Raw genomic sequence first — 26,640 nt, forward strand, 5'->3', positions numbered from 1 at the left:
ATCCATCTCTGAACCAAAAATACATCAACAAATAGGCTCTAGATGGCCTCTAGCATCCAAAAAAAATCATGCGACAACAAATGCCTACATATCATCAAAATAATTGCCTATATTGGGGGATTTCGCCATCAAAAATACCATTTAGGCATTAAAATAAGATAGAAAAGACATAGCATGTCATGTTAAGATTTTGTTTGAGTGATGGGTACATTTTTAGTAGAGTCATGATAGAGGAGTTTGACAACCAATGCCACTAACATCAAAGTACATAGAGGGCTTGGTGCTCTTTATTAAATACTAGTTCCATACCCTCGTACATGACAAAATCCAATGGAAACGTTGCAATCCCCCCAATCCTGAAATCCTGAAAAAACTGTTAAGTCTGTTGGATTTCGAGTGAAATATAAAATTCTACTTTTTCCATATGAAATCCAATGAGGTTGGAACCACTCTCAAATATCCTGAGTCATTTCATGGTAATGTTAAAAATTTAAGTAAAAGGATCATTTTCATCCTTTTACTTTAATAATTTAACATTACAATGAATTGCATAGCAATACTAGGGCCATACGCTTGATTATTAGGTTGAGGGTCATAGGCTTGAATATTAGGCTAGCCTAGGGGAGAGTAAGAAGTGGGCCAACCAACTAAAAAATCAAAAAAATCAAAATAAAAAGACATTTTTTTCTGCACGGAACCAGTCATGAACCAGCTGGTTCAGTGAAATAGGCCGGTTCAGTGCCGAACCAGCCTATTCTCGTTCGGAGGCCCGGTTCGGACTGGTTTTGGGCCAAAAACGGTTGGACCAGCTGGTTCCGGTCTGGTTCTAATAACAATGGTCTCTCCTCATCCTAGCATTTTTCCATTTGATATAAACAATTTGCATAGAGCTTTTGGAGGAAAGTCTAGGGTTTTGGCAACCCTAAGTCAGGTTGCTAGTTTCAGTGTTGAAATCATAGGCTCGAGCTAATTTGGAGAGAGGAATCACTCAAATTTCGCCATTGTGCTTCATTGGAGAAAAAGAATTTTGGAAGATAATGGAGGTAACGGTTTAATCCATCAATTTTATCTTCTAATCTTAAGTTTTTCATATATCTTGACCGGACGAGCTTCAAGCCGAGTATGGAGAAGTTCAGTGAGAAAGAGGGCCAAGTTTCTCCTGCTATAGAGGGTCGAAGTTCTGAGTTTAACTAAGGCAAAGTTTATCACTGTCATTGGGCTGAGTTCACTCCCATTCATTGCTGGTCAAGTTTCTCTCAAGGAGGACCGAGTTTATGGTGTTTTGCTGAGTTACATTTCCTAAAGGAGCTGAGTCATCTCTGCATGTTCTTTAAGTTGGGTCGAGTTATCTCTTGCTGGTGTGAACTAAACAGAGGTCAAATTCCTTTCCTTGCTGGCTGCATATCATTTATGGGCACAAATATAAATATAAATATGAGTGGGATGAGTGGCTGTACCTTTCAGTTGTTCATGGGACCAATATTCATTGTGCTGGCAGGGTTTTTCTACAAAGTACATCTGTGCATTGTTATTGGTGCTGAACCATATTTGTAGTGCTGGGACTGATTGCCATCATCTACGAAGCAGAGAAATATATCTTTAGAACCCGTGTATGTAAATCTGATATCTTCTTTGGTTTATGTATACAGTATACCTATCTGTGGTTTTATGTATACCTATCTTATTTGCTGGAAAGCTATATTGGTGGTACGTGTACCCTCTACATTCATTAATAAATAGATATCAGTTGTTTGGGTATGTTCTTTTGAAGCTGTTCAGTACTGTAAATGTCACTGTAAATGAAAAATGTGAAGAGATTACCTACAGCACTTTGTATACCAAATGTTTGTTAAAATACCACAGTGAACTGTGAACCAGACTGCGTAAACTAAGAAATTTTGTGGTTCTTTCCTAGATATTCTGGGTGGGTATCTCATGAAGACAAGACTGCTGTAATCACATAAAAAGAGGACTGATATTTTGAAGGTTATATCGCTGGAAAAAACACACCAGGTTCTCCTCCTCTTATTATTCACTGTGTATGCTTATGCAAGTTAATGATAAGACCGTCTATGTTTGAACTTATTATCATGCACACTTGTATCAGCATTAAACATAGTTCTGGGTTCAATATACATATCAGTCTATGATGTTTTGATTCTTGAAACCATTATCTTGACTTGTGGTAATCACTGTTAATGTTCATTTGGAATAAATTGTGAAAAGTGCATCTACAGCAGTGTATTTACAAACTGTTTGACGACACCCTTCACTGGAAAACCCATTGAAACTCAGAGATTTCATTGGGTATTTCAAGGTATTCCCAAGGGGGTATCTTACACAATCCATCTCAAACCATCCAAGGGCTGAACATACACCATGTACGCCAAATCTCATGAAGCATCCCCAAACATTGTGTAAATACACTGGAGTAACATGAAAATCTAGCAGGAATTTGATCTACCTTGCTACCAAAAGACCAGATTTAAGATATGCAGTTGGGGCAGTATCATGACCATGATAAGTCCCAATACATTTGTTGGAAAACAGAAAAGAGAATCCTAATGTACATGAAGGATGGATTGCACTATCAGTTTGAATCTGTGCAAAGATATAACTTCAGATTGTTTAGATACACAGACTGGGATTGGGCAAGTTAGATTGATAAAATACATCATGTGTTACTTATATAGCATGGGATCAGGAGTAAATTCACTGATTTAAGTAGCCAATATTGTATTCTCTTCCACAGAGACATAATACATGGCAGCAATCAGTGCAACAACTGAAGCAATATGGCTCAGGAGAATTCTAGCTGATATGAATCTTCCATAGATCAGACCATATAATTTTATTGGAGTAACAAAACTAGAATTCAACTCAGAAAGAACCCTGAAGTGCATGGTAAGACCAAGCACATCGGGATAAATCATGACTTCATCAAGCAGCAAGTGTAAAACAGAGAGGCCAAAGTCGTGTACTGTAGAAATATAATCAGCCTGCAAACCTCTTCGCAAAGCATTGAGCAGGGAGAAATTTCAGATATTTATGGAAATGTTTAAACTTTGGCCTAAACTGTAAAAGAAAATAGCATCATCAGTAAGAGGGTGTGTTTAATGTGCAATACCCATTTTTAGCTGGGCTCCTTATTTTCTATTTGTAGAGGTAATTCAAGTTTTAAGAATGTTTGACAAATTTAGGGGATTCAATCCATTTTTCAGTTAGCATATTTTTAGCTCAAGGAACATACTGATGCTCAGCTGTCCATTTTTGGGATAGATTTTGTTTATAAATGTATAGATATGTGATCCAAATTGTACAAGTTATTAGGAAAATCCCTTTCCTTCTCATCTGTGTGCTCTTGCAAACGTAACAGCTCACAGTTATACTCTTTATGTACTTTAGTATAATTAGCACTAAATAGTAGAACATATTTTTGGCGTTCTTCTCCACTGCATATTTGTTATTGGCAATTGCTCACATTGGAGAATAAGAACTAAAATATGTCAGTGCTTCAGTTATAAATACAAAAGGAATCGAGGATGCCTTCTCTAAAGTTCAATCACTTTTCAAAAAGAAGAATCTGGACTCATAACATAGAATATTATGGTATGAAATCGAACCAATTTGATATGAAACATTTAAAAAAAATAAACAGCACATTAGAGAGGCAGTTATAATTAAGAAAAATGTGAAAGAGCAAGCCGTCAGCTAAACATCATAAAAAGTTAACTAGGGTCTTTTCCTCCCAGCTCTTTGATGCATTCAAGAAAAAAATAAAACAGAAATTTACCTACATCCTACTCCACCAATACCAATGACAGCGACACTTTCTCCAGCACGCAGGTCAGCTGCATGTCTCATTGCACCATATGCTGTAAAGGCAGCACATCCAAGAACAGCAGACTCTGTATATGGCAATGATGCTGGGAGAACAGCTAAAGCCGTGGCTGGAACAACACAGTACTCTGCAAGTCCTCCCATGCTATACATGTAAACAGGCTTGCCTGAAAACAGAACACATGAAAAAAATCACAAGAACACCATGGAATTGTTCTTCCTGAAAACTCAATCATAAAATGAATAACCAGAGAAAATATATTTTTAAATACAAGCAGGATACATTGGTCGTAGTGTGTGAGCAAAGAGCTGTCTATTGGTACTATCTAGCTTAAGAGAATCTAACTTATACTTTACATTCAATTTCCAGTATCATTGCCATGAATTAAGTTAGAAGGTTAATAGGTCCAGTAATCATTGAAAATAAAAAGGAAGTGGTCAAGAATTGAGGGTTCAAATGTCTTCTCAGTAAAATGGCAAGAGTAGGACAGAATGGTCTCCTTGTTTAAGACAAGTAGATTTGATACATTTATCTATTTTTGTTTCAGTTAAGAGCCATTCCAAAATGCCTCTTTAACTCTTGTAGAGTGGAAAGCTGCAATTTTTTTCTTAAAATGGAGCAACTAAGGGTGTGATGTAAAAATTTACAAGTCAAAGAGGGGAGACTGAAAGCTTTTTAAATTCATGACAGTCTATTCTAATAAATCCCAAGCCTAGCTGTGGGGAAGTGTTAGTACTAGGGACTCTCCTAGGGGTAACATATCCATGTTCCAATCCATACATAAAATGCTCCATCATTCCTATCTCCATTGTCACTCCTTTTGGGTTGGTTGTTACATGTCGCACATATGGGTTCATGCTTCATAATCCCATGATAAAAAAGAGATTGAATGCTCTCAAGGTTCAGGCAACTTTTTTTATTTTAAAAGAGCAAGATATTAAGTTCAAAATGCAAAAGAAATGAAGGGATATGAATGGTAAGTAAAGCTTTACTCTATCCCTCGTTACGAGTGCCCCAAGCCCTATGAAATGAAACGCATACCTAAAAAGACTAACTCTGATTATCCCAAACCCCCTTGCAATAAAACACATATGCAAGTGAAAGGAAGCAAAAGAAAACAAGAAAAAGGCAAAAAAGGGGCAGTAAGACGTAGTGTCAAGGACAGGGTAACTCAACACATAAGCTTTCCCTCAGCAAAAGCAGTCATGTGGTTGAATATCTTACACAACCTTACGTAATCTTACAGAACTATGTAACGCCACTCATGGAGTCAAACCCCATGCCATTCCATCTATCAGTACACATGCTCCATGATGGACTTCTTGGGAAATACCACTCTTCTTGGGTATTGGCACACCTAATAGGGATTAATGATGATCCTCCCATACCTAAACTTAGCAAATGGCATGAATTCAAAGTTATTGTGAAGGTTGAAGATGATACCAAATGGCATTAACCATGACATGACTCACTTTCTATGTCGGTCGAATTGATTTGTATACTTGACCCGGATTAATTTTCACACTTGAACGCTTGGAGGCCCTTCCTAGATGATGTACTTTGCATGGACATGGTGTGGACATGAACTTTGAGTCCTCTGGAGAACACTAGAAGGCTATTTACACCTTTTGGAGAACCCCTACACACCTTTCCGGAGGTCATTTCAGTACTTTGGAGAACTTTGGGCCTTTTGAGGATGTGGCACACATCATTGTAGAGATGACTTTACACCACTTTGCGAGAACATGGCATCTTTGGGGATAATAAGACACATGGATGATGAAATGTTGCACCTTTTGAAGGGAACATTTCACCTTCGAGCCCCTAAACTTCATTTTTGAGTGAGATGTCCACTCTGAAGTTACATGTGCCACATGTGTGAGATGGAGCACACATTTACGATGAACGTCTTTGTTGAGAAACCAAGTGTAGTGGAATTAGGCCTGATTTCTCTACTTGATAATTACTTGTGAATGTTTATATTTCTTCTTTATTATTTGTTATGTCTTCTTCATCCAGCAATTATACAAATGTTCAATCTTCCAGAAAAATAAAGAGACAAGAAACAAACCAAGCCGGGGCAAAACCCCACAAGGGGGAAAACCCAACAATCCTTCTCTTATAGAATCAGATCAAAATGAGATATCCAAAACCCACGACCAAGACCAAAAGTACAACCAAAAATGCCAAGTCAAACCCTCCTTCAATTCACCTCCAATGTCAAAGTCAATGATGGTCAAACTGTCCCAAATCTGGTCAATTCCTGAAATTTCAGCCCTGAAATTGAGCAGAAAGTAACACAGAGAAATTTGTCTTGTTCACATGTGCGAGCTGTGGAGGTCTAAAATTTGGTCAAACAGAAATATTCTTCTCTCTCCTTTGACTTCTATTCTTTCTTCTTTGAATTCTGCTCCTTCGTATAGTTCAGATGTACTTCTTGGATGTCGAATAGGCTGATCTCTCAAATGAGTCGAGCTGCCTTCTAGATATATCTGTCCAGGAGGTCGAATAGGTGGCTCTAGGAGGCCCAAGCCGACATGTTCCCAAGGAGGGCCGACTTGACAATTTTTGGTGGACTTTGACTCAATAAAATTCAAAATTCTTTTTCTTACAAATGTCCAAATGGGACATGACTTAAGTACATTTTCTTTGACTCATAATAAATTATTTTTTACTCTTTTGACTCTATAAGCGTGAAGATCATGCTTTGACCGAAAATAAATATAATAATGAATATAATAGATACATCAATGATTGTTTTATATTACATTATGAAGACCGACACTAGTTACATTTTCAACACTCCCTCTTAACTAGGGAGGTATTCATAATGACAAAATCAGATACTCTCAAGTTGAAATATTCATATAAGAAAGGATCCGGATTGATAAGCATCAATGATGATTTACATCGTCATAGCCAACATTGTCAAAATAGCAAGGCCTTGAGTAATACGCTCTATCTCCCCACTAGGTCAGAGCACTATGCTGGGACGCGTAAATTTGGACACCACCACTGTTGAAGGCACATGCCTGTAATATACCCTCCTGGGATATGTTGCATTCTCTCACCGAATCTCCAAATTCTACTAAGTTTTTCTCAGAGGCATTTTGTCAAATGGTTGGTATACAAACTGTTGTATATGCACTTTAATTGGTTTGGTGTAGATACACATATAATGCCCAAAATGTGTACTCATAAAATACTTCAGAACATAGCTAATATTCATAATAAACTCAGCAAGCATGAACTCCATGGATGACAATAGTGACAGCCAATAAATCTTCACTCTTCCATGAAATACATACTCAGAAAATTACACAGAATTTAAGTAGGGACAGCCTTTCATTAAGTTCACTGCGGTGTTTCAACAAACAATTGGCAAACCAAGTGTTGTAGGTGATATTTCTCAATTTTAATGTTGAAAAAGAGCACACGGTGATAGTAAATAACCCAGAACTCTTCCAAACAGCAGTATGTCAAGCCAAATCAGAAATGAACAGGCTACTTTAGATGACAGGTTATGACGAAATCTGCACTTTAACCACACTATGAATACATCAGAACATGATAATAACAATTCTGGAAATACATGCTCATTCAACCTTTTTCCTAAGGCAGAGATTACTATCTAAGAAATGGAAATGGAACCTGGGCAATATCAGTTCAGAATCTGCCCTCCTTAACTCAGCAAAAGACACACACACAACACAGTAGTTCAACCCCAAATTTAAGTTACAGAAGTGGGGAATGAAGCTGAATTCCACCCATAAAATATATCAGTAGCTCACACAACAGGAAGTCTGATATATCTCCGCCTTTCACGCTGAACTCAGCAACTAATATAACACAGAACCTCGAATAGCTTGCTCAGGAACCAACACAACCTTGTGTAGAAGCAGAACTCGGACTTCATAAAAAGGTAATATGGCCACTGAAAAATCCTTTAAATCAGCTCTCAATTTCTAGTATGTATATATCAGCTCGGCTTCACTAATGGCAGCAATAACATGCCCTTCTTTGGCACTGTAATCTCATGGCACAAATAAGACTGGACTGCAACTCGATCTCCTCCATTAATCTGAATAACTCAGCCTCTAATTGGTGTAGCAAAATAACTCGGCCTCAACAAGTCTATTCAGCCTCTTGATTTGGCAATTTATGTAACCCTGCAATAAACACAAATGTCAATGAGATAGATAGGAATAGAATGATTTGGAAATGAGTCCACCCTCCTTTTATAATTCTTCATTGAGCCTCCCTCTAGCTTCTAGATTCACCTTTTTCCTATTATTTTATTGGTGGGGGCATTTTCCACTGGGATACTTTTTGCCGCCATTTTCATAAAATAATAAAATGCTGCCTCTCCAATAAAATATTATTTGTCACCTTTCTCCAATAAAATAATATTTGCCCCTTTTCAATGAATATTACCAAAATTGGGCAAAATTCCTAGTGATTCCCATACAAAATTGGGGATATTACATTCTTCCCCGCCAAAAATTGTTTGTCCTCAAGCAATGTACAAACAATGTTCTCTCTCTCCACTGATCCAAACTGTCACTAAAAACAATACCGAGGTCCCAAATGTGCCACTGAGGAACCCCGAATCTGTGCACTACCCTATTACAAAGGAATCCCTCGATACTAGAGTCCCGAGTCATCTTGCTCAATGTGAAGCACCCCTCGGTCCACTCATGGTCCAGCAAGACATAGATGCCATAAACACTCTACCTATTGCCAATAAGTGGAGCACCCTCATAATGTAGAATCCTGATCAACTCTTCGAGAAGTTGCTCTATAGAGAACCCAATCTCGTGTCTTGTAAGAGCAGATTCTTGAAGGTGCAATCCAACCCAGATGGAGAGGAACCCTCACCCGCACGAGCTCTCCATGGTCTCCTTCAGCTGATCATCCTACCATTCTAGTGTGGTCACTCGAGTCATCAATGAATCACCAAAGGGAAAAATACTCTTTGTAGAACTAAAACCCAATGGAAGATCTGCATGACCTCCCTCTGTAGTGACCATCTCATACCTAAAGGTAGTTGAACTGCCAAGACTTGTAATTTCGGGGTCCCATGCTAATCTCAAAAGGATACCACCATGCTGACGTTGCACCACTCTGACTATGACTGACTGCCCATTGTACTCATACCATATCCTCCCCCCTTGGAGCCTGACGGCGAAGTATCTATAAAGGCCAAACACATTCTTCCTAGGCATCTCCAAGATGTCAAAGCCTACCCATCCAAAGTTAATCCCAATCCTAAGCAGCAACAGGGAAAGCCTACCTCGCCATACAATGAAGGCCTCAATTATACTCCATGTGTCAACCCAAGAGTGATCTAGATTACTCTTTGCCATGACTCCGCTCATCACGAAATAGAGTGACCTATCATCCAACTGAATCCCTGGATCCCATAGCCAGTTCTCCTGCAATATAGTTCTGACAACTGTTGGAATTCATCTGTGACTCGTCTCTAGTCCCTGCATGCAATCAATATATAGACTACATACATCATGAATCAATTTGATGTATGCTAATTTGCCCTGCGCCTACCATAACACACAGTGAGTTTTGTTATCTCGTCTCCTGATGATGCACCCTAACACTCTCTAGAGTATAAACATCCTCCTGTAATTAAGGTCCACCACATGTTGTATATGCTCCTGTAACACCTTGGGATGTCTTGCCCAAAGTGTGTCATGCATCTCCCTAAATGTGATCCCAAGGACAGAGCATATGCTACCTCTGCAGTAGATCGGGCCATCCTCAAGCTTGCATCTGCCAACTTGTGCCCTGCCATATGCCATAGCTAGGTAGTCTCTCTCTTGATGCACAGTGTCCCATCTAATTGTCTCCCGCGAGCCTTCCGCATCTCGCTGCTTGTGTTGAGAGCATCAAGGAATGACCAATGTTTTTAAAACCGGAACCGGTGACCGGACCGGTCCACCTAATGAACCGGTTTACCGACCGGAACCGGTCTAACCAGGACTGGTTTGGTCTAAACGAACCGGTTTTAAAAAAATATATTAAATAATTAATTTTTAATGAAACAAAACTATTTTTAAGATGTAAAACCATGATTCCAAGCCAATAGAGACAAAATATGCAAAGTTTGCTCATTTATATACCATGTAAAGGAGAATATATCAAAATGGCACCGAGTGCAATACATATCATCGACAAAATAGCAAAATACATAAGAAATGAGGCTCTAAATGGCCTATAAAGTCCAAAAACAATGTTGCAAGCTATGAGGCCATTGGCCTACTACAAGTCTACAGTGTACACCAGTGTTGCACACATCGCGATTTAATCGCGATAAAATCGGAAAATCGCGATTTTTTCAAAATGCCGATTCAAATCGCGATTTTTATCCAAAAAATCGGCGGAAATTTTTTTTAACGATTTTTATCGAAAAAATCGCGATTTTTTAAAAAATCGCGATTTTTTCGAAAAAATCGCGATTTTTAAGGAAAAAATCGCGGGAGGCGCGGGCAGCGGGGGTTTTATATGTAAAATCGATTTTTTGTTTATTCATTCAGCAGTCCGCCGCGGAGGAGAAGGAGGAGAAGGAGAAGAAGGGAGGGAGAGGGTTGCCGTCGCTTGTGGGAGCCGATTTTAGGAGGAATCCAAGCCAAGATCGCGAATTTGTCCATAAACCAGGTATGTAGATTAATTTTTTTTTGTTTTGGTTCTCTAAAAACTTTGTTTTTCATTGTTTTTAAAGAATTTTTAGAAATTTTTCATTGATTTGGGATGGGTTATTTGTTATGACTATGAGAACCAATTTTTGATTTTTATTTTCTCATTTTCTTTAAACATTGTTTATTTTTTTTGATTTTTCATTGTTTTTTGGGTTTAGAAATTCAAATTGGGAATTTGGAAATAATTAGCTTGTAATTTTGCAAATGCTAAATTGTAATTTGTATTTACTATTTACTATTATCATTTATGTAATCCTAAATTCCTATTTCCTAATCCTTATTTTTCCATAGGTTTGCAAATTCAAAATTCAAAAACAAACATGCCAAGGAAATTGGATCCTTTCTGGGAATATGGTGACCCTAAAACTCCGAATGATAGACAAAACTTGATTTGCAAGTTGTGTGGAAAGGAAATATTCGGGGGGGTGTACAGGTTGAAGTTCCACCTTGCACAAATCCCTGGACGTGATGTGGGGCCCTGTCTAAAGACAAATGTTGAAATTATCCAAAAAGCCATGAGAGCATTGGGAGAATTAGAGCACACTAGAGACGCCAAAGAAGAACTCAAAAGGCAACTAAGAAGGTCAGTTGAAGGAAGTGGGCCAAGTGGCACAGGTTCTACTGCAGCGTCAGTCAATCCGTTTGCTGCATCATCATATTTTGTTCCTCGAACCACACCTGGTTCACAACCAACTATCGGTTCAATGATGAAAAGAACTGAAAAAGAAAAAGCTGACAAGTTGATGACAAAATTTCTCCTCTGGAGTGATATTCCTTTCAGCATTATAAGGAATAATCCATTTTTCCAACCTACTCTTGATGCTGTTGCCAGTGTTGGCCCGGGGTACAAACTCCCTTCTCTTCATGATTTCAGAGGCCGGCTTCTTCAAGATGAAAAGCGTGACTGCACCCAAAGATTGGAGGATTTTAGGGCATCATGGGGACAAACAGGATGCACTGTTATGTCAGATGGTTGGACTGACCAAAAGGGGAGAACCCTTATAAACTTCTTGGTTAGTTGTCCCTTGGGGACTATGTTTATCAAATCTGTTGATGCAACTCATCAAATCAAAGATGCAAAAAATTTATGTGATTTGCTGGATGTGTTTATTTTGGAGGTGGGTGCAGAAAATGTTGCCCAAGTCATAACGGACAACGCTGCAAATTATGTTGCTGCTGGTAGATTGCTTATGGACAGGCATCCTACTTTATTTTGGACACCTTGTGCTGCCCATTGTATTGATTTGATGTTAGAGGACATAGGGAAAATTCCCTTTGTCAAAGAGGCTGTTGACTCATCAAAAACCATCACAAAATTTATTTACAATCACACATCTGTGCTTAGCTTGATGAGAAAATGCACCAACAACAAAGAGTTGGTGCGCCCCGCCATTACACGGTTTGCGACGAGTTTCATATCTCTTCAATCCCTCTTGAATTCTATGTGGGATTTGAAGAGAATGTTTGTTTCAGAGGAGTGGCGTTCTTCGCCAATGAGCCGCAAACCAGAAGGAGAGGCCGTCTGCAGACTTGTTTCATACCAAGAAGACTTCTGGGCGGGAGTGCAGGAGGTGTGCGCTGTCACAGAACCTTTGGTAAAGGTTCTTCGGTTGGTAGATGGTGAGAAGCCCGCAATGGGCTATTTGTATGAAGCCATGGATAGGGCCAAAGAAGCCATTCGGTCCTACTATGATGACAAGGGAGATGATGGGTTCCAGAGACAACTCCTTCTATGGAAGGTCATTGATGAGCGATGGAACAACACACTCCATCGTCCCATTCATGCTGCTGGCCTTTTCCTGAACCCTGCATTTTCTTATGCATGTGGGTTTAATTTTGATGTTGAGGTCGTGGAAGGATTATTAACCTGTGTCCAGAAGATGGTGAAAACTCCAGAAGAACATATGGAGGTCTCTAGACAAATTGAGCAATATAAGTTGTCAGGTGGCACATTTGGCTTTGAGATGGCTATCAATGATAGGACGGTTAAAATCCCAGGTATTTTTTAGTTTGTAGTATGTACTTTGTAACTTTGTTTCAAATTTCATTGTTTCTTCAAATTCCATTTTTTTCTTATGTTTATTTAAAATTTTCTTTGTAATTTTGTTGTAGACGCATGGTGGAAGATGTATGGTGGCAGAGTACCCCTTTTGCAAAATCTTGCCGTGCGCATCCTCAGCCAAACATGCAGCTCCTCGGGATGTGAGCGCAATTGGAGTGTATTTGAAAAAATACACAACAAGAAGCGCAATAGGTTAACACTTAAACATTTAAAATATTGCAAATTTCCAAATAAATTTTTGAATTCATTAAAGTTTTAAACAATATTTTTTTTATAATATTAATTATTAATTTATTATTTCATGAACTTTGTACAGGTTGGAGTCCCATAGACTTAATGACATGGTCTATGTCTACTACAATCTTCGATTGTGGGTGAAACAACTAGAGAAGACACCTGATACGGAAGCCATCTCATTGGATGGGATTGACACCACTGCTGAATGGAGGGTTGAGACCGAGAGGCCTCTCATGGATCCCACTGAGGATTGGTTAGTGCAGGATGAGGGGGAGGAGGAGGAGGAGGAGGAGGAGGAGGAGGAGCAGGAGCAGGAGCAGGAGCAGGAGGAGGAGGAGGAGGAGTTGGAGGAGCAGGAGGAGGAGGTGACACCGCCTACCCGGGCTACCCGGGCTACCACTACCACCAGTAGAGGACGTGGTCTCCGTCCACCTCAGCCTCTTGTAGCTGCTACTACTAGTTCTTCAGCTTCTAGAGCACGTCAGACTCCACTGCCATTTCCACCACCACAGGCACCAGCTTCTACATCTAGAGGGAAAGAGAAAGCTGTGCCATATTCTCGCAAGAGGGGCAGAGGAAATCAATAGGATTAGACTTTCATTTTATTGTATATGACATTATGACATGATGAGATACATTATCATATTTTTTGTTGATATTTTGAGGCTGAGTTGGACTTGGGACTCAGGACTTACTATTCAGGACATGATTCAATGTTATGTGTGATTTTAGCGCTAGAAATGATATTGAACATCTTATATATTAGTTTTTTTATCATATTTATGTGTCAATGTATTTATTTTATGTTGTAGATGGTTTAGATATTAAAAAAATTGAAAAAAAATGAAAAAAAATGAATATTTTTGTGCCAAACGATTTTTTCCGATTTTTTCCCGATTTTTTCCCGATTTTAACGATTTTTCCGATTTTTTCCCGGCGCCGATTAAATCCCGATCGCGATGTGTGCAACATTGGTGTACACATGATCAATCATCAAATTCATCACCACTACTAGATATAGGATCATCATCAGGATCTACATAGACATCATCTGGTTCAGAGTCTGAGGATGTCTCAGCCTGACCTACAACCTCAGTATCAATGCCACCAATGACAATAGAAGTGGACCTAATGGAAGCACGAGTTTGTCGACCTGCATGACTAGTGCCTTCCATTGGTTCTTTGCCTTTCCTTGATGCTGCTACTGATCCTGGTTCTGATGCCACCACATAATCTGCTTCATCCCCCGCTAAAGCCATGTCGATATCAAAATCAACCTCAAACACAGGTTCTTCAGTCTCCTCCACCCATTCTGATGTTGGATCAATATCGTCCAACACAATGGGATCTAGATCGGGAGTTTTGCTCATCATTTGGAGCTCCGATTGCATTTATTGTTTACCCCCAAACCATGAAATCCTGAAAACCATTAAGTCTACTGAATTTTGAGTGAAATCTAAAATTCTAGTTTCTCCATATGAAATCCAATGAGGTCGAAACCACTCTCAAACATCCTGAGTCATTTCATGGTAATGTTAAAAATTTAAGTAAAAGGATGAAAATGAAAATTAAAGGAAATGTCACTTTTACTTTAAGAATTTAACATTACCATTTATTGCCAACATTGTTAGGGTTGAAACACCCTTAGTTTCCCCCCAAAAACCCTAAAACACAGTCAGAAATATGATTTTTTAACTTTACGGTGGGCATGCCTAAAACCCGCCGGTTTAGGACAAAACCGGATCAAACCGGCCGGTTCCGTCCTAAACCGGCCGGTTTTCACCGGTTAGGGCAAAAAAATGGAGAAATGGGCATTCAAACCGGGTTTTTTGGCCGGTTTAGACAGGCTGGCTTGCTAACTGGCCGGTTAGACCAGTAACCGGTTTTTAAAAACGGTTTTTAAAACATTGGGAATGACAGCCAAATCCACTTTGACTGTAAGCAATATGATGGAGAAATAGGCGTGAGTCCTGAGGGGTATGATCAAGAGATGTCATTCATGCCCTCATGATCCTGGGTAAGCCAAACCTAATGGTACGCCTGATGTCCCCTCTTGGAGATCTCTCTGGAGGCAACGCCCCAAAATCCCATTGTGCAACATCACACACTACTGCACACATACATGTATCCCCACACTCCACTGCATGGCATTAAACTCCACGGCATATCTCTATGCACCATTGGATACCACTGCCTATTGTTGTACCACCCTGTAATGCCTGGTATCCCGCATGTGCCACTCTAATAGTGAAACAACCATGATATGTGTCATATCTCATCATCTGTTCCAGTAGACCTGAGCGGCTTAACTCCTCACATGCTAATGGGAATAACACTATTGTGTCGATCCTCAGTGGCTCCTATGCCCAATATATCAAAGGAAGAGTATCATCTCCATACAATGCCCTGTTTGATGGCTTGTCGATGCCACCTCCTCCTACAACCTCCTACCAGAGTATGCTAATCATCCTACTACCCCATGTATGGCCAGCGTGCCATGATAACTCACGAAATCTGCCTGTTCCCCTGTCAATCCATCCTGTCACTAGTGTTGTTTAGGACTCTGATGGAGATCTAAAAGTGTGTGCGCGCCCAACGACCGAGTCCTTCACGCAGCTATCACCATCGCCTACCAACTCCATGATGTGATGGGGAATCCCACCTGGATCCCAACAATAGTTTGGTCCTCGAACCCCTCTAGTAATCCACGGCCCCTACTAAAGTATAGCCATGAATATATCCAAACACCTATCTTGTTCCATCGGGTACCAACTCAATACTTCTTGCCACCCAACCCTGTGAGAGGGACCAGATACAAGACCTAACAACTCCATCAAGCGAATGTTGTACCCTGCGCAAGTCGTGTCGCCTCATCCCATCGGCCTAATCAATGCATAAGATCTGTCTAGGTAACTTTGCCTCCCTCTCTCCCATGTGCAGAGGTAACCTAACAGTGTTGTAAGCCCCATCTATATAGGCCTGAAGAGAGCTACTATCTAGAAGTACTGCATCTTTGTTGGCTTCCTGTGCATCTGTCGATGGCGGGCCCAAAAGATGACTACCATCCTCCTCCACCATGGGCTCAACATGAGTCACTAGCTACCCCTCCACAAATAACTCATCATGCATAACATCATCATCTAGCTCACGCCCCTCTATTTGCTCTCCATGCTGTTGGAGGTGGTTGTCATCTGGAAACTCTACAACGGCTCTAGTTACCACTGTGCCTACTGGCACCTCGTAAATGGATGGCCCTGGGGTGCATTCTCTACTCTCTACCAATATCTCAACCAGAGTCGACAATGGGTTCCCCAATAGTTGTGACTCCTGAGTCACACTAGGTCGATCCAAGTCCTCCCCACAACCACCAAGGTTATCTACCTCACACGCAATCTCCTCATGCTCGATGTCAGGACTCACCTCCATGTAGTAGGCCTTGCCCTTAGCGTACATATGCCCTAGGGTCCACGGCTCACAACTTGTGAAGCCAAAGTTTCTCCTCAGGAGGTCCCTCCTGGTCTCATCATCTAACTGTCCCTGTCTTGTCCACTCCTTTTGAGGAGGTCTGGTGTCCTTCCTGTCAAATATCTCTACAAGCCTCTGTGTGAACTTTATGTATGACATGATGTCTGCATGACCCAAAGTGATCAGCCCACAATACCACCACTCTTGGGCATCTCCATCCAGATGAAAAGTGGCATACCTAATGGCATCCACATCTCTCAAGGGATTTAGCTAGATGTATGTGTCCAACTTTTGCACCCACTCTCTGATAGAGCTCCTAACTGAACTATCAAAGCTGGGAAAGGTTATTGTTCCCACTGTCATTTGTATGTCCTCATTCCGTTGACCTCCCCTATATGGTGTGAATGGCTTTACCCTCGTGGCATGTGCATCTTTGGAGTCTTTGTCATAAAAATGAGGATGCCTTTGGTTTACCCTCTTACCGCTACTGCACTGGGCCAACATTTCAATTAGTTTCTCATTATTTTTGAAGATCTAATCCATGATTCCCTACTTACTCCTTCCTTGAGTCACTAGAATGTCCATAGTCCCACCAATCACAATGCATGCATGCCCAACTCCTACATGATCTTGTTGGTTTCGCCACAACTAGCCAAGATGATGCTCTGATACCACTATAATATACCCTCCTAGGATACTTTGCATTTTCTCACTGAATCCCCAAATTCTACTGAGTTTCTCTCAAAGGCATTTTGTCAAATGGTTGGTATGCAAACTGTTGTATGTGCACTTTAATTGGTTTTGGTTTAGATACACATATAATGCCCAAAATGTGTACACATAAAATACTTCGAAACACAAACATAGTAGTCATAATAAACCCAGCAAGCATGAACTCCATGGATGACAATAGTGACAGCCAACAAATCTTCATTCTTCCATGAAATACATACTCAGGGAATTACACAAAATTTAAGTAGGGACAACCTTCATTAACTTATGTAGCTTGGCTCACTGTGGTGTTTCAACAAACAGTTAGCAAACCAAGTGTTGTAGGTGATATTTCTCAATTTTAATGTCGAAATAAGAGCACACAGTGTTGAAATTGGCAGCTACGGAGAAATTCCCATGGCCTCCTCGCACTTGCAAATAATTATCATTTACAATTAATGAGAAATTCCAATATCAGATAAACATAAAATTACTTTGCATAAATAAAATGCTATTTACATCAAGTTGGCCTCAAAATTATTGGAGGAAAATCATAAATTTGAATTTGTTTAGATCATGTCAACTCAAATTCTTCAAGTTAGCTCTCATAATAATCGTGCCCCTTCACACCCATCATCTACTATAAATTGGCATCAAATCTCATTCATTGAGGACAAAAAATTCGGGTTCTTTCCATGGTTCTCTATGTTTCTCTATGGTGCATTTTTTGCCTCCTACAGTGAGTAACATTCATGCATCTTACTCTCGGTGGCTCGCATCCTTACATTTGGGCATCGCATTATATGTTATGGGCATCGCATTACTCTAAGGGATCGCACAACAATGGCAATGCTCCTTTGAATACACATCGCTTGGTATGATTATATACTCAAAGGCATCAATCAATGTACAGCAGCTTCGTGGCTCTATCTCTCAGTGGCATCATGGCATACTTTGTATTGCAGGCTTGAATGGACATCTTCAAAGGTTAGCATCTATTGTTCGTTGTTCATGGCTCCCACAAGTTCTCTCAAGCTCGCACAATTCCTCCTTGCGGCTCGCACTATTGCAGCCTCTATAATGGCTACATGGTAACTTGAATATAGACCAGGCTTCGATGTAGTATTGACATCAGAACAGAGACCACACAAAGATAGATATATTCACAGAAGCAGTGGCTTGCTCATATTCGCAAAGACAAAGGGTTATATATTTTTTAGAAGCCTCATATGTTCGTTGAGATTCAAAGGAACTATATGTACTCACAGAATGGTTGGCTCAATCTATGGCACGTTATGAAAAGGCTTGTTATATCGAGGTTTGGTGTGGCTTGTACATTCACAATGGTCTGTAATCTCAGAGGCTTCACTATTGTTTATTAGTGACTTGTTCAACTTGGAAGTTTTGTATTCTTTGTATGTATGATTCGCATTTGCAAAGTGTATGGTATGATTAGCTTTGTAATTGTATGGTATGTCTCGAGCTCCCGCAGTATATGTATATGTATATGTATGGCCTTCATCTCGCTCTAGCAGTATATGAATGGCCTAGATATATATGGTCTGGGATCACAGCTATATGTGTATTGGTATGGCATTGTATAACAGTATATGTAATGGAGTGCATAGCATTAGTGGCATCATCTTTTGTATCTCTAAGATATGTGCATAGACCTTGTCTCTAGTAACCTTGAAGATAAACCTTAATTATTATATGTGCAAAGGCCTTGTTGATATGGTGAGCAGTAACATTATTGTATGATTGATGTATCTCTCCATGGATGTACTTATACCTCAGCTAAACATTGATGAATAGAAGAAGAAGAATTTTGGATAGGTTTTCCCCCTTGTGGGGTTTCGCCTTGGTCTCTGCCCTAAATCTTGGTGTCCCCTTTGTGCATTCTTTTTTTCTATTGTTTCCTTTTGTTCAGCTACAATGTTGATGTTATTGTTCTTTCTACATAATTGCTAATGATGTTAAGATACTATGGGGTGAATGTGATACATAAATGATGAAATGCAATTATCTAAAGCAAAGAACAATATAGCCCTAAGAAAAATTAACATGGCTTCAGAGTTGGGTTGAAGAAAAGTCATTAAGATCACCCTTGTGAGGACACCTATGAATAAGTGAAAGGGGTGGCAGAGACCTAAAAGAATGCTTGGGTTTGAAGTTTTGAAATTTGAAGGAAACCCTAGGCAACTATGTTCTAGCAAGAGAAGTTAGGATTTGGTGGTTAGGGTTTGGAAGAAACCCCTAGAGTGTGGCCTGGACAACCTTGAAACCCTAGCATGATTAATGAGAAGTTATTCCAACTCGTGTGACAAATTCTAGATGATGATTCATTCACAGTTGGACTTGGTTCTTGATGAAAACAATTGAAAAATATTGGTGGTACCAATAACAACTCTTGGAGGTTTGATCAAGAGGGAGTTGATCACTTCCTTCAGTCCTTGTTAAAGATAAGTATCTTCTAGACTTATGTTGTTTCTTTATGACACTGCTCTTCTTTAGATTTACTGTTTAGATTATTGCTAATCCTTCTTGCATGAATATGTGAGTATTTAAATAATTCTAACTTTCTGATGAAGTTGTGATAAGCAAATCCTTCTTGAGGATCATCTGGATGCTAAAAGGTGCAACAAGAAAAAAGTTGGAGCAGGAACAAGAAGCTAGAACAAGAAAAGGAACTTGATGCAAATTTATTCTGGGAGCTAGTGAAAAGTATTATGGGCATATGTGAGATGACAAAGTGTATATGCTACAAGTTGCTAAGGTATCTGAATATTACAAGGTATGTATAGTATAGCATAATTATTACAATGTTATGTTTTAGCTACAACATTGGGATGACAAGTTAAGCCCTGAGGTATGACAAGAATATTACCTTCAGAAAAGTCTTGATTCATATAGTACTCTTGAGTAATGCATGCTAGTCATATACATATGTGAGTAAGTTTGATTCCCAGTACATGTGATATACTAATGCACTTTATAGTTTAAATCTCATTGATATTTGGATATCCTAATTTTGTCTAAAGATAAAGCATAACCAGAAACATTGACTTTAATAAATGGTAACTTGATACTGTTGGTGTTAATTTTAGGTATGTTCTATGCTTAAAGCAATTTATTTCAATTTTCATAGTTAGCTCAATATCTTTTCCAAATTAGCAATCACATCAGCATTAAAGTAAACTGCAGATAGAACATAAACATAAATCGCAGAAGACAAGCCAAGACAAGAGGACACAAGATGTGGCGCTAGCTAGAGACAAACCCCAATGTGGAGAAACCCTTGATTAATTCGTCTTATATGTTCTTCAATAGTTCAGCAGAGAGAGAGGGAGAAATAGTAAATTTACAGTAGAAGTCAACACTTTGACTTATCTAGATAAGAGCATAGATCATCTCTAAGAAAATGATACATAAGATCAGTTGAAGACATGTTGCTTCAATTGATTCTCCAAGGTGACTCCTTCACCTATCATCATGCTGCATCTCATCATCATGCTGCACCTCACCATGTTGCACCACGCTGCACCCATCATCACAATGTTGGACCTCATGACTGTTGCACCTAATGCCGCACTGTTGTCCCATGTGCCATGGTTGAACCATGTTGTCATACAGAATCATTTTGAGCTAATGTCCTCAAAAATCTAACTTTGACTTAACCACAAAGATAAGGGTCCAAGCCCCGGAAGTGATGATTGATGCTATGTGATTCGTTCTCCACATTTCACTAGTTTCAATCCCACTTCTTCACCCCTGTGAGCATCACCCGATGCAATGAGTGCTAAGTGAACTATTCAAAAATCATGAGAAATTAGTCAGTTACGACTACCTCTCATGGAAATGGTCATACGTTTGAATGACTTACTTAACGCAGTTGAATCCCAAAAATGATATCTAATATAATACACTGCGTAAATCCCCCATACTTAGGTCCAATTTTTCTTGAAATTTCCAACATTCCCTTAATGGAGGACCTTCAAAAATTAATTTCTTTGAGACCCATGAATTTTTCCACTTAGAGAATTTAATTTCTCTAGACATTTAATTTTGACTCCAATTAATTAAATTTTTGACTTAGGATTTTAATTTATTTTTGTGAGAAAAATTAATTAATTGACACTTGAGGGGATTAATAATTTTATCCACCCTTAATATTTTCGCCATAGTGTTTAAGTATGAGGGACCATGCACTAAAATATTTTTTACATAAGATTTTTACAATTCAACCTTCAAAGGGAGAACACCCGTTCAATATAGACCCTCAAATAATTTACCCAATTCTATGACACTATGATTTAGTAGAACAAGTGATTTGTAATAAAATAATTTAGCCAATTAGCTTAAATTATTCCCGAATCACTTTTACATAAGAGTCGACTAGAACACTAGGATTACCTAAGGCTTTCACAAAGAATTCCACCCTAGCTTTGGGGTGAGGTTGGAGGGAAAAACTCAAACGACCATCCGTATTTAGAAACACAAATGAATCAGTGAGATGAAAAACCTCCTAAGATGAAACTCTTGCCAAAATAATAGGCTTACCTAGGTTGTTACATACATACAAGCAAGGTCTTACTAACATCATTTACATTATAAATTTGCAGAATGGGTTTACAATGACTCAATAAATTGTTGAAAGATAATTTGATCCTCTGAAAATTCTTTGGCATATCTGTTGTTGATTTGGGGTAGCATCAGATGTGCTCTAGCCATGTAAATTGGTGGAGAGGCTAAAGCACATGAAATCTCCAAGACCCAGAAATGGTTTGGGCAGATTCTAACGGTTTGGGAGATATTAAAATAATTAATATTTTTAATGGACTTCCTAAGTCTAAACTTAGGAAAATAAAATATTGATGGGTATTAATATAAACTGCGTTAGAATGTTCCAAAAGTCATGGATCAAGCCAAATCTAATCTTAGTTGTTGATTAGAGATTTAATGTCGATCGTTGATGGACCAAGGAGAAAAGTATAAGAAGAGGCTTGAGGGTCAGTTGGAGAACACACAAGAGTGATCAGCCATTCTATTCTCTAAAGCGAGGTTTGCTAAGAGAGATAGAATCAGTGATCAGCAGCGAGGGGCAGTGAATACATAGCAGAGAGGCAAAGTTGGTACCAGAGAGACAACGCAAAGCCCGGAGAGGTTGACGCAGAGGCAACTGGGTGCTACGCAAAGGCAGCCAGGAGCTGCGCAGAGCCAGGAGAGGCCAACGTGTGAGACACAAAGGGTCTAGGGGCTGACGCAGAAGCTCCAGAAGTTGACGCAGAGGCTAGCAGAGCTGACGCAGGGCCAAGAGGCAATGCTGGAAGGATTTTGTGGGACAAACTGGGTGCTGGTGAGTCGAGTAGGGTGACGCAGTCCCTATCAGAGTGACGCAGAGCAGTGGGAGCTGCAATTGTTGCTGTGGGATTGTTCATCCGGTGATTAATCAGCCGGAATATCCGTCTCCGAGGAGAGGTACTACTACCGAGGGCATTCTCTGTTGGGCTCTGTTAGAAACTGACTCAATCGAGTTGGTCCGAGTCATATCCCCACCAGGTCGACTCGGCCTTCGAACCAGAACGGCCAACTGGGTTATTACCGAGCCGGTCGAGTTGGCTAACGACTCGGTCGGCTCGATAACAACCCAATCGACTCGGTGACAGCAACCTGAAAAAGGTAGAACAACGCATTTTTTTTTTTGGAATTTGATTTTAGGGGACCCCAAACCCATTTCTAATATGCCTTTAGGTTCTTTGGGGTCCATTCCCCTCTCCCAAACTCTATAAAACCCGCTCAACCCCTCTCATTTCCTCACAGCCATCTCATTGCATTTGAGTGAGAATTTGAGTGAGTTTGTGAGGAGTTGTGGAGTTTGTTTTTGGAGCAACAGTGAGGAGTCTTGGGCAAGCATTGTAGCAGGAGTGAGGAGCTTCTTGGGCAAGCATTGGAGCAACATTGAGGAGTTGGTTTGTTGGAGCAACATTGAGGAGGCAGTTTGTCCCTAGAGGTATTTTTTTTTCACTTGTAAAAATCTGTGTTTGCTTATTTATTTCATAGCGGGATTGGATCTACTTTACGAACCATGTCGTACTGTCACCCTGCCTGTTTGACAACCACAAAGCATGATGCCTCTCCCGATGGTTCCATTAACTCGTTCCTTGGTCCTCTTATTTACGTTGATCTCATGAACCACCTCCACCTCGTTTTTCGATCCTTACTTCAGGCAGGAAGTTAGCCGGTCATCTCCTTCGCCATGATCGATCTCCTTCGAGGCAGATCGGAATATATCCGACTTCCGCAATGCCCATCCACAGACAGATATCGGTTACGTCTCCTTATCAGTCGAGCATTTGTGCAAATCTGCAAATTGCAGAGTGTTTTTTGTGAAAGAAATGAACATTGAAGCAATGCTATTTTTTTTGTTTTCATTTTCAGATTTTTTTCCTCTGATTTCCAAGTGAAAAAATGTCACCTAGAGTGAAAGATGTTGCTTGGGCATATGTTGAAATGGTTGATAGTCAAATGCATTGCAAATTTTGCCATATAAAAATTAAGGAAGGTCCTGGGGGCATTAATAGGCTGAAACAACACTTGGCAGGGATTAGAGGCCAAATTACTTCATGTGAATCACCAGAAATTAGGGATATTAGGAAGGATTTGTTAGCCAACTTTGAGAAGTTTAAAGAAGAAAAGGCTAGGCAAAAAGAATTAGAGGCTGAAAGGAAGAGGAGTATACAAAAAATGTTGGCTACCAACCCGCATTTTGATTTTGAGGGTTCTTCCTCTATCCCTTGTACTGATGCATCCAACCCCTTTCGATATGTTCCTTCCTCTTTGGAGTCGATTCAAGAAAAGGGTAAGGGAAAAATGAAAAAGAAGGGTGATATGAATATCAAAAGTTATTTCATTGTCACACCCTCCTCTCCATCAGATGCACATGGTCCTCAAGCTAGTAGAACTTTGCAACCAACTTTAGATGACCATTGGAATAAAGAATTGAAGGAAGCTACTTGTGATTACATAGGTAGATGGTGGTATGATATCGATATCCCCTTCAATGCTTCTCGTTCACCATATTATGAGCCTATATTTGATGCCATACATGCTGCTGGAAAAGGCTTCAAAGGCCCTACTATGCATGAGATAAGGGGGTATCATTTGCAGAAAGAAATTGCCTCCATTAATGAGTATTTGAAAGATTTCAAGGATTCATGGGCAAGAACAGGATGTACCATCATGTCAGATGGATGGACTCATCAAAGGAAGTGTACCATCATAAACTTTCTTATCTTCTGCCCATAGGAAACCATGTTTCTAAAATCAGTTGATGCATCTAATAAGGTAAAAGATGGACAATTGTTGTTTCAGTTATTGGATGAGGTTGTTGAGGAGGTGGGGGTGGCTAATGTTGTTCAAGTCATCACAGATAATGCCTCTAACTATGTTCTTGTTGGTAAACTGATAGAGGAAAAACAAAGAACCATCTTTTGGACCCCATGTGTTGCACATTGCATAGACCTCATGCTTGAGGATATTGGCAAATTAGATTGGGTCAAAAACATTGTAGATCATGCCAAAAGAATAACAAAATTTATCTACAATCATTCATGGATTTTGAGCCTTATGAGGAGACACACAGGGGGCAGGGATATTATTAGGCCTGCCATCACTAGATTTGCTACTCATTTTTTGACATTGCAATCTATGCTTTCACAACAAAGAAACTTGCAAAAGATATTTTCCTGTGAAGAATGGAATCAAAACCAGTGGTCTCACAAATAGGATGGCGGAGAAATGAAAAAGAAAGTTAATGAAGAAATATTTTGGAGAAAGGTAGCAGAGATTGTGAAGGTTGTTGAGCCACTGGTTAAGGTGTTGCGGTTGGTCGATGGGGAAATATTGGCTATGGGCTTCATTTATGAGGCTATGGATCAAACAAAGGAGCAAATAAAGAGGGCATACAAGGATAAAGTGGCTAAGTATGGGCCCATTTGGGCAATCATTGATGAAAGATGGAACAATCAACTCCATCGCCCTATACATGCAGCTGGGTATTTTTTGAACCCATGGTATCATTATAAAGCTCTGGCGGCAAGAGTTTTGAAGGGGGAGGTTAGAGATGGATTGATTGACTGCATTGGTCGCATGATCCCATTGGAGTGTGATCAACTGGAGATACACTGATAGGTCACAACCTTCAGCAAAGCCAAGCCACAGGTACCTTTGAGAAGAACCTAGCAAAGATTGCAAGGGAAGCAGATGAGCCAGGTAAACAAAAATTTCAATTTTCAAATTCTTAATACTTATTTTGTTAAATCGTTTATAATTTGAAAGTTGGATATAATTTGTAATTTTGTTGAGCTAACTCATTACACTCCTATGTTTTTTGCAGCACAATGGTGGGAGGCTTTTGGTAGCCATTGTCCTAAGAATTGCAAAAGTTTTCAGTTTGTATTTTGAGTCAAACTTGCAGTGCCACTGGGTGTGAGCGCAATTGGTCTGTCTTTGAGAGGATTCACAGGAAAAAGAGAAACTGTTTGGATCAAAAACGGTTAAATGATCTATTCTATGTCCAATACAACCTCTGGCTCAGACACAACCAATCGCTTAACAAAAGAACTGATTCAGATCCCATTGTGTTGGAAGACATTGATCCAACATCAAATTGGGTAGTGGAGAGTCATCCAACAGAGTTTGATTCTGATGAAGATCTTGATTTGGATTTACAGGTGGAGGCATCACTCGAACATAAGGTTCAGTTGAATGCAGATCCTGATCTACTTCTACCAGCCTCAAGGCCAGCCCCAAGTCCTCCAGTTGCAGGCGCTTCCTCTGCTCAGCCACGACAAAAGTGCATACCTCATCTAACTCAGCTTGCAAGTATTGCACAGCCTGCTAGTGCTACCACTTCTATAGTTGCAGTTGGAGATGATGAGGAGGAGGAGCCATGGGATGGCCTGTCTGACTCTGATCCAGAGGTTGAGTCAGATGATCTTGGCTACTCTAGCAGTAGCCAGTAGTACTGGTCATAGTTTACTTTTGTTGTAGAGGCCATTTCTAGCCTCCTTGGTTATGTGCTTTTGTTTTGATCTCTATATCATCATCATGTATGTATTGGACAATGCACTAGGTGCCATTTTGATATAACGGATATAGTCATGAGTCTACCTTGACCATATGTTGTCTTCTATCTATATTCTAATGTTGTGTGTTTGGAAACATGAAAGAAAATCTTTAAAATTATGTTTTTTATAAAAAAAATATTTAATGTATTTTTTACAACGACCCAGTCACTGAAATCGAGTCGTTCGAGTCGATACCGACCCTTGGCCGAGTCGTAGTTGGAGTTTTAAAACATTGTTGTTGGGTGAGCCATTTCTGGCACCCTAGTTGTATTCTAAAAACTACATAATAATAAAACCTCTAAATAACTGCACTAGTTTTCCCGCATTGGGTTTTTCCGGGGACATTGGTCCAAATATAATGGTGTCACTTGTGTGCCTGTTTTCTTTCAATTGATGATCTGTAGATGTTGATATTGTACTTGTATTTATTTTCAGTATTTACATGGTAAATAACTTGTTAAATAATTAAATAAGTAGGAAGAA

The 26,640-nt window shown here is 39.7% G+C and overlaps 2 protein-coding genes across 2 annotated transcripts in view; one reads left to right on the forward strand and one right to left on the reverse strand.

Annotated features, from left to right (window-relative positions):
* LOC149180653 (uncharacterized) overlaps nt 1–26,640 on the reverse strand; it is a 435,407-nt gene that overhangs the window by 257,707 nt on the left and 151,060 nt on the right. Inside the window, exon 5 of the mRNA XM_089413943.1 lies at nt 3,794–4,007. Within this exon, the coding sequence (XP_089270069.1) occupies nt 3,794–4,007 (214 nt within the window). The remainder of the gene's footprint in view (nt 1–3,793; nt 4,008–26,640) is intronic.
* Nucleotides 12,670–13,630, forward strand: LOC149180654 (uncharacterized). The gene is made up of 2 exons (XM_089418211.1): nt 12,670–12,808; nt 12,933–13,630. The coding sequence occupies exons 1-2, from the start codon at nt 12,681–12,683 to the stop codon at nt 13,438–13,440; spliced, it is 636 nt and encodes a 211-aa protein (XP_089274337.1). The 5' UTR covers nt 12,670–12,680; the 3' UTR covers nt 13,441–13,630.

This window comes from Pinus tabuliformis, chromosome 3_2 (assembly GCF_031772625.1).
Source record: "Pinus tabuliformis cultivar Carrire ecotype Pingquan chromosome 3_2, CPIR1, whole genome shotgun sequence".
In the NCBI taxonomy this organism is placed as follows: domain Eukaryota; kingdom Viridiplantae; phylum Streptophyta; class Pinopsida; order Pinales; family Pinaceae; genus Pinus; species Pinus tabuliformis.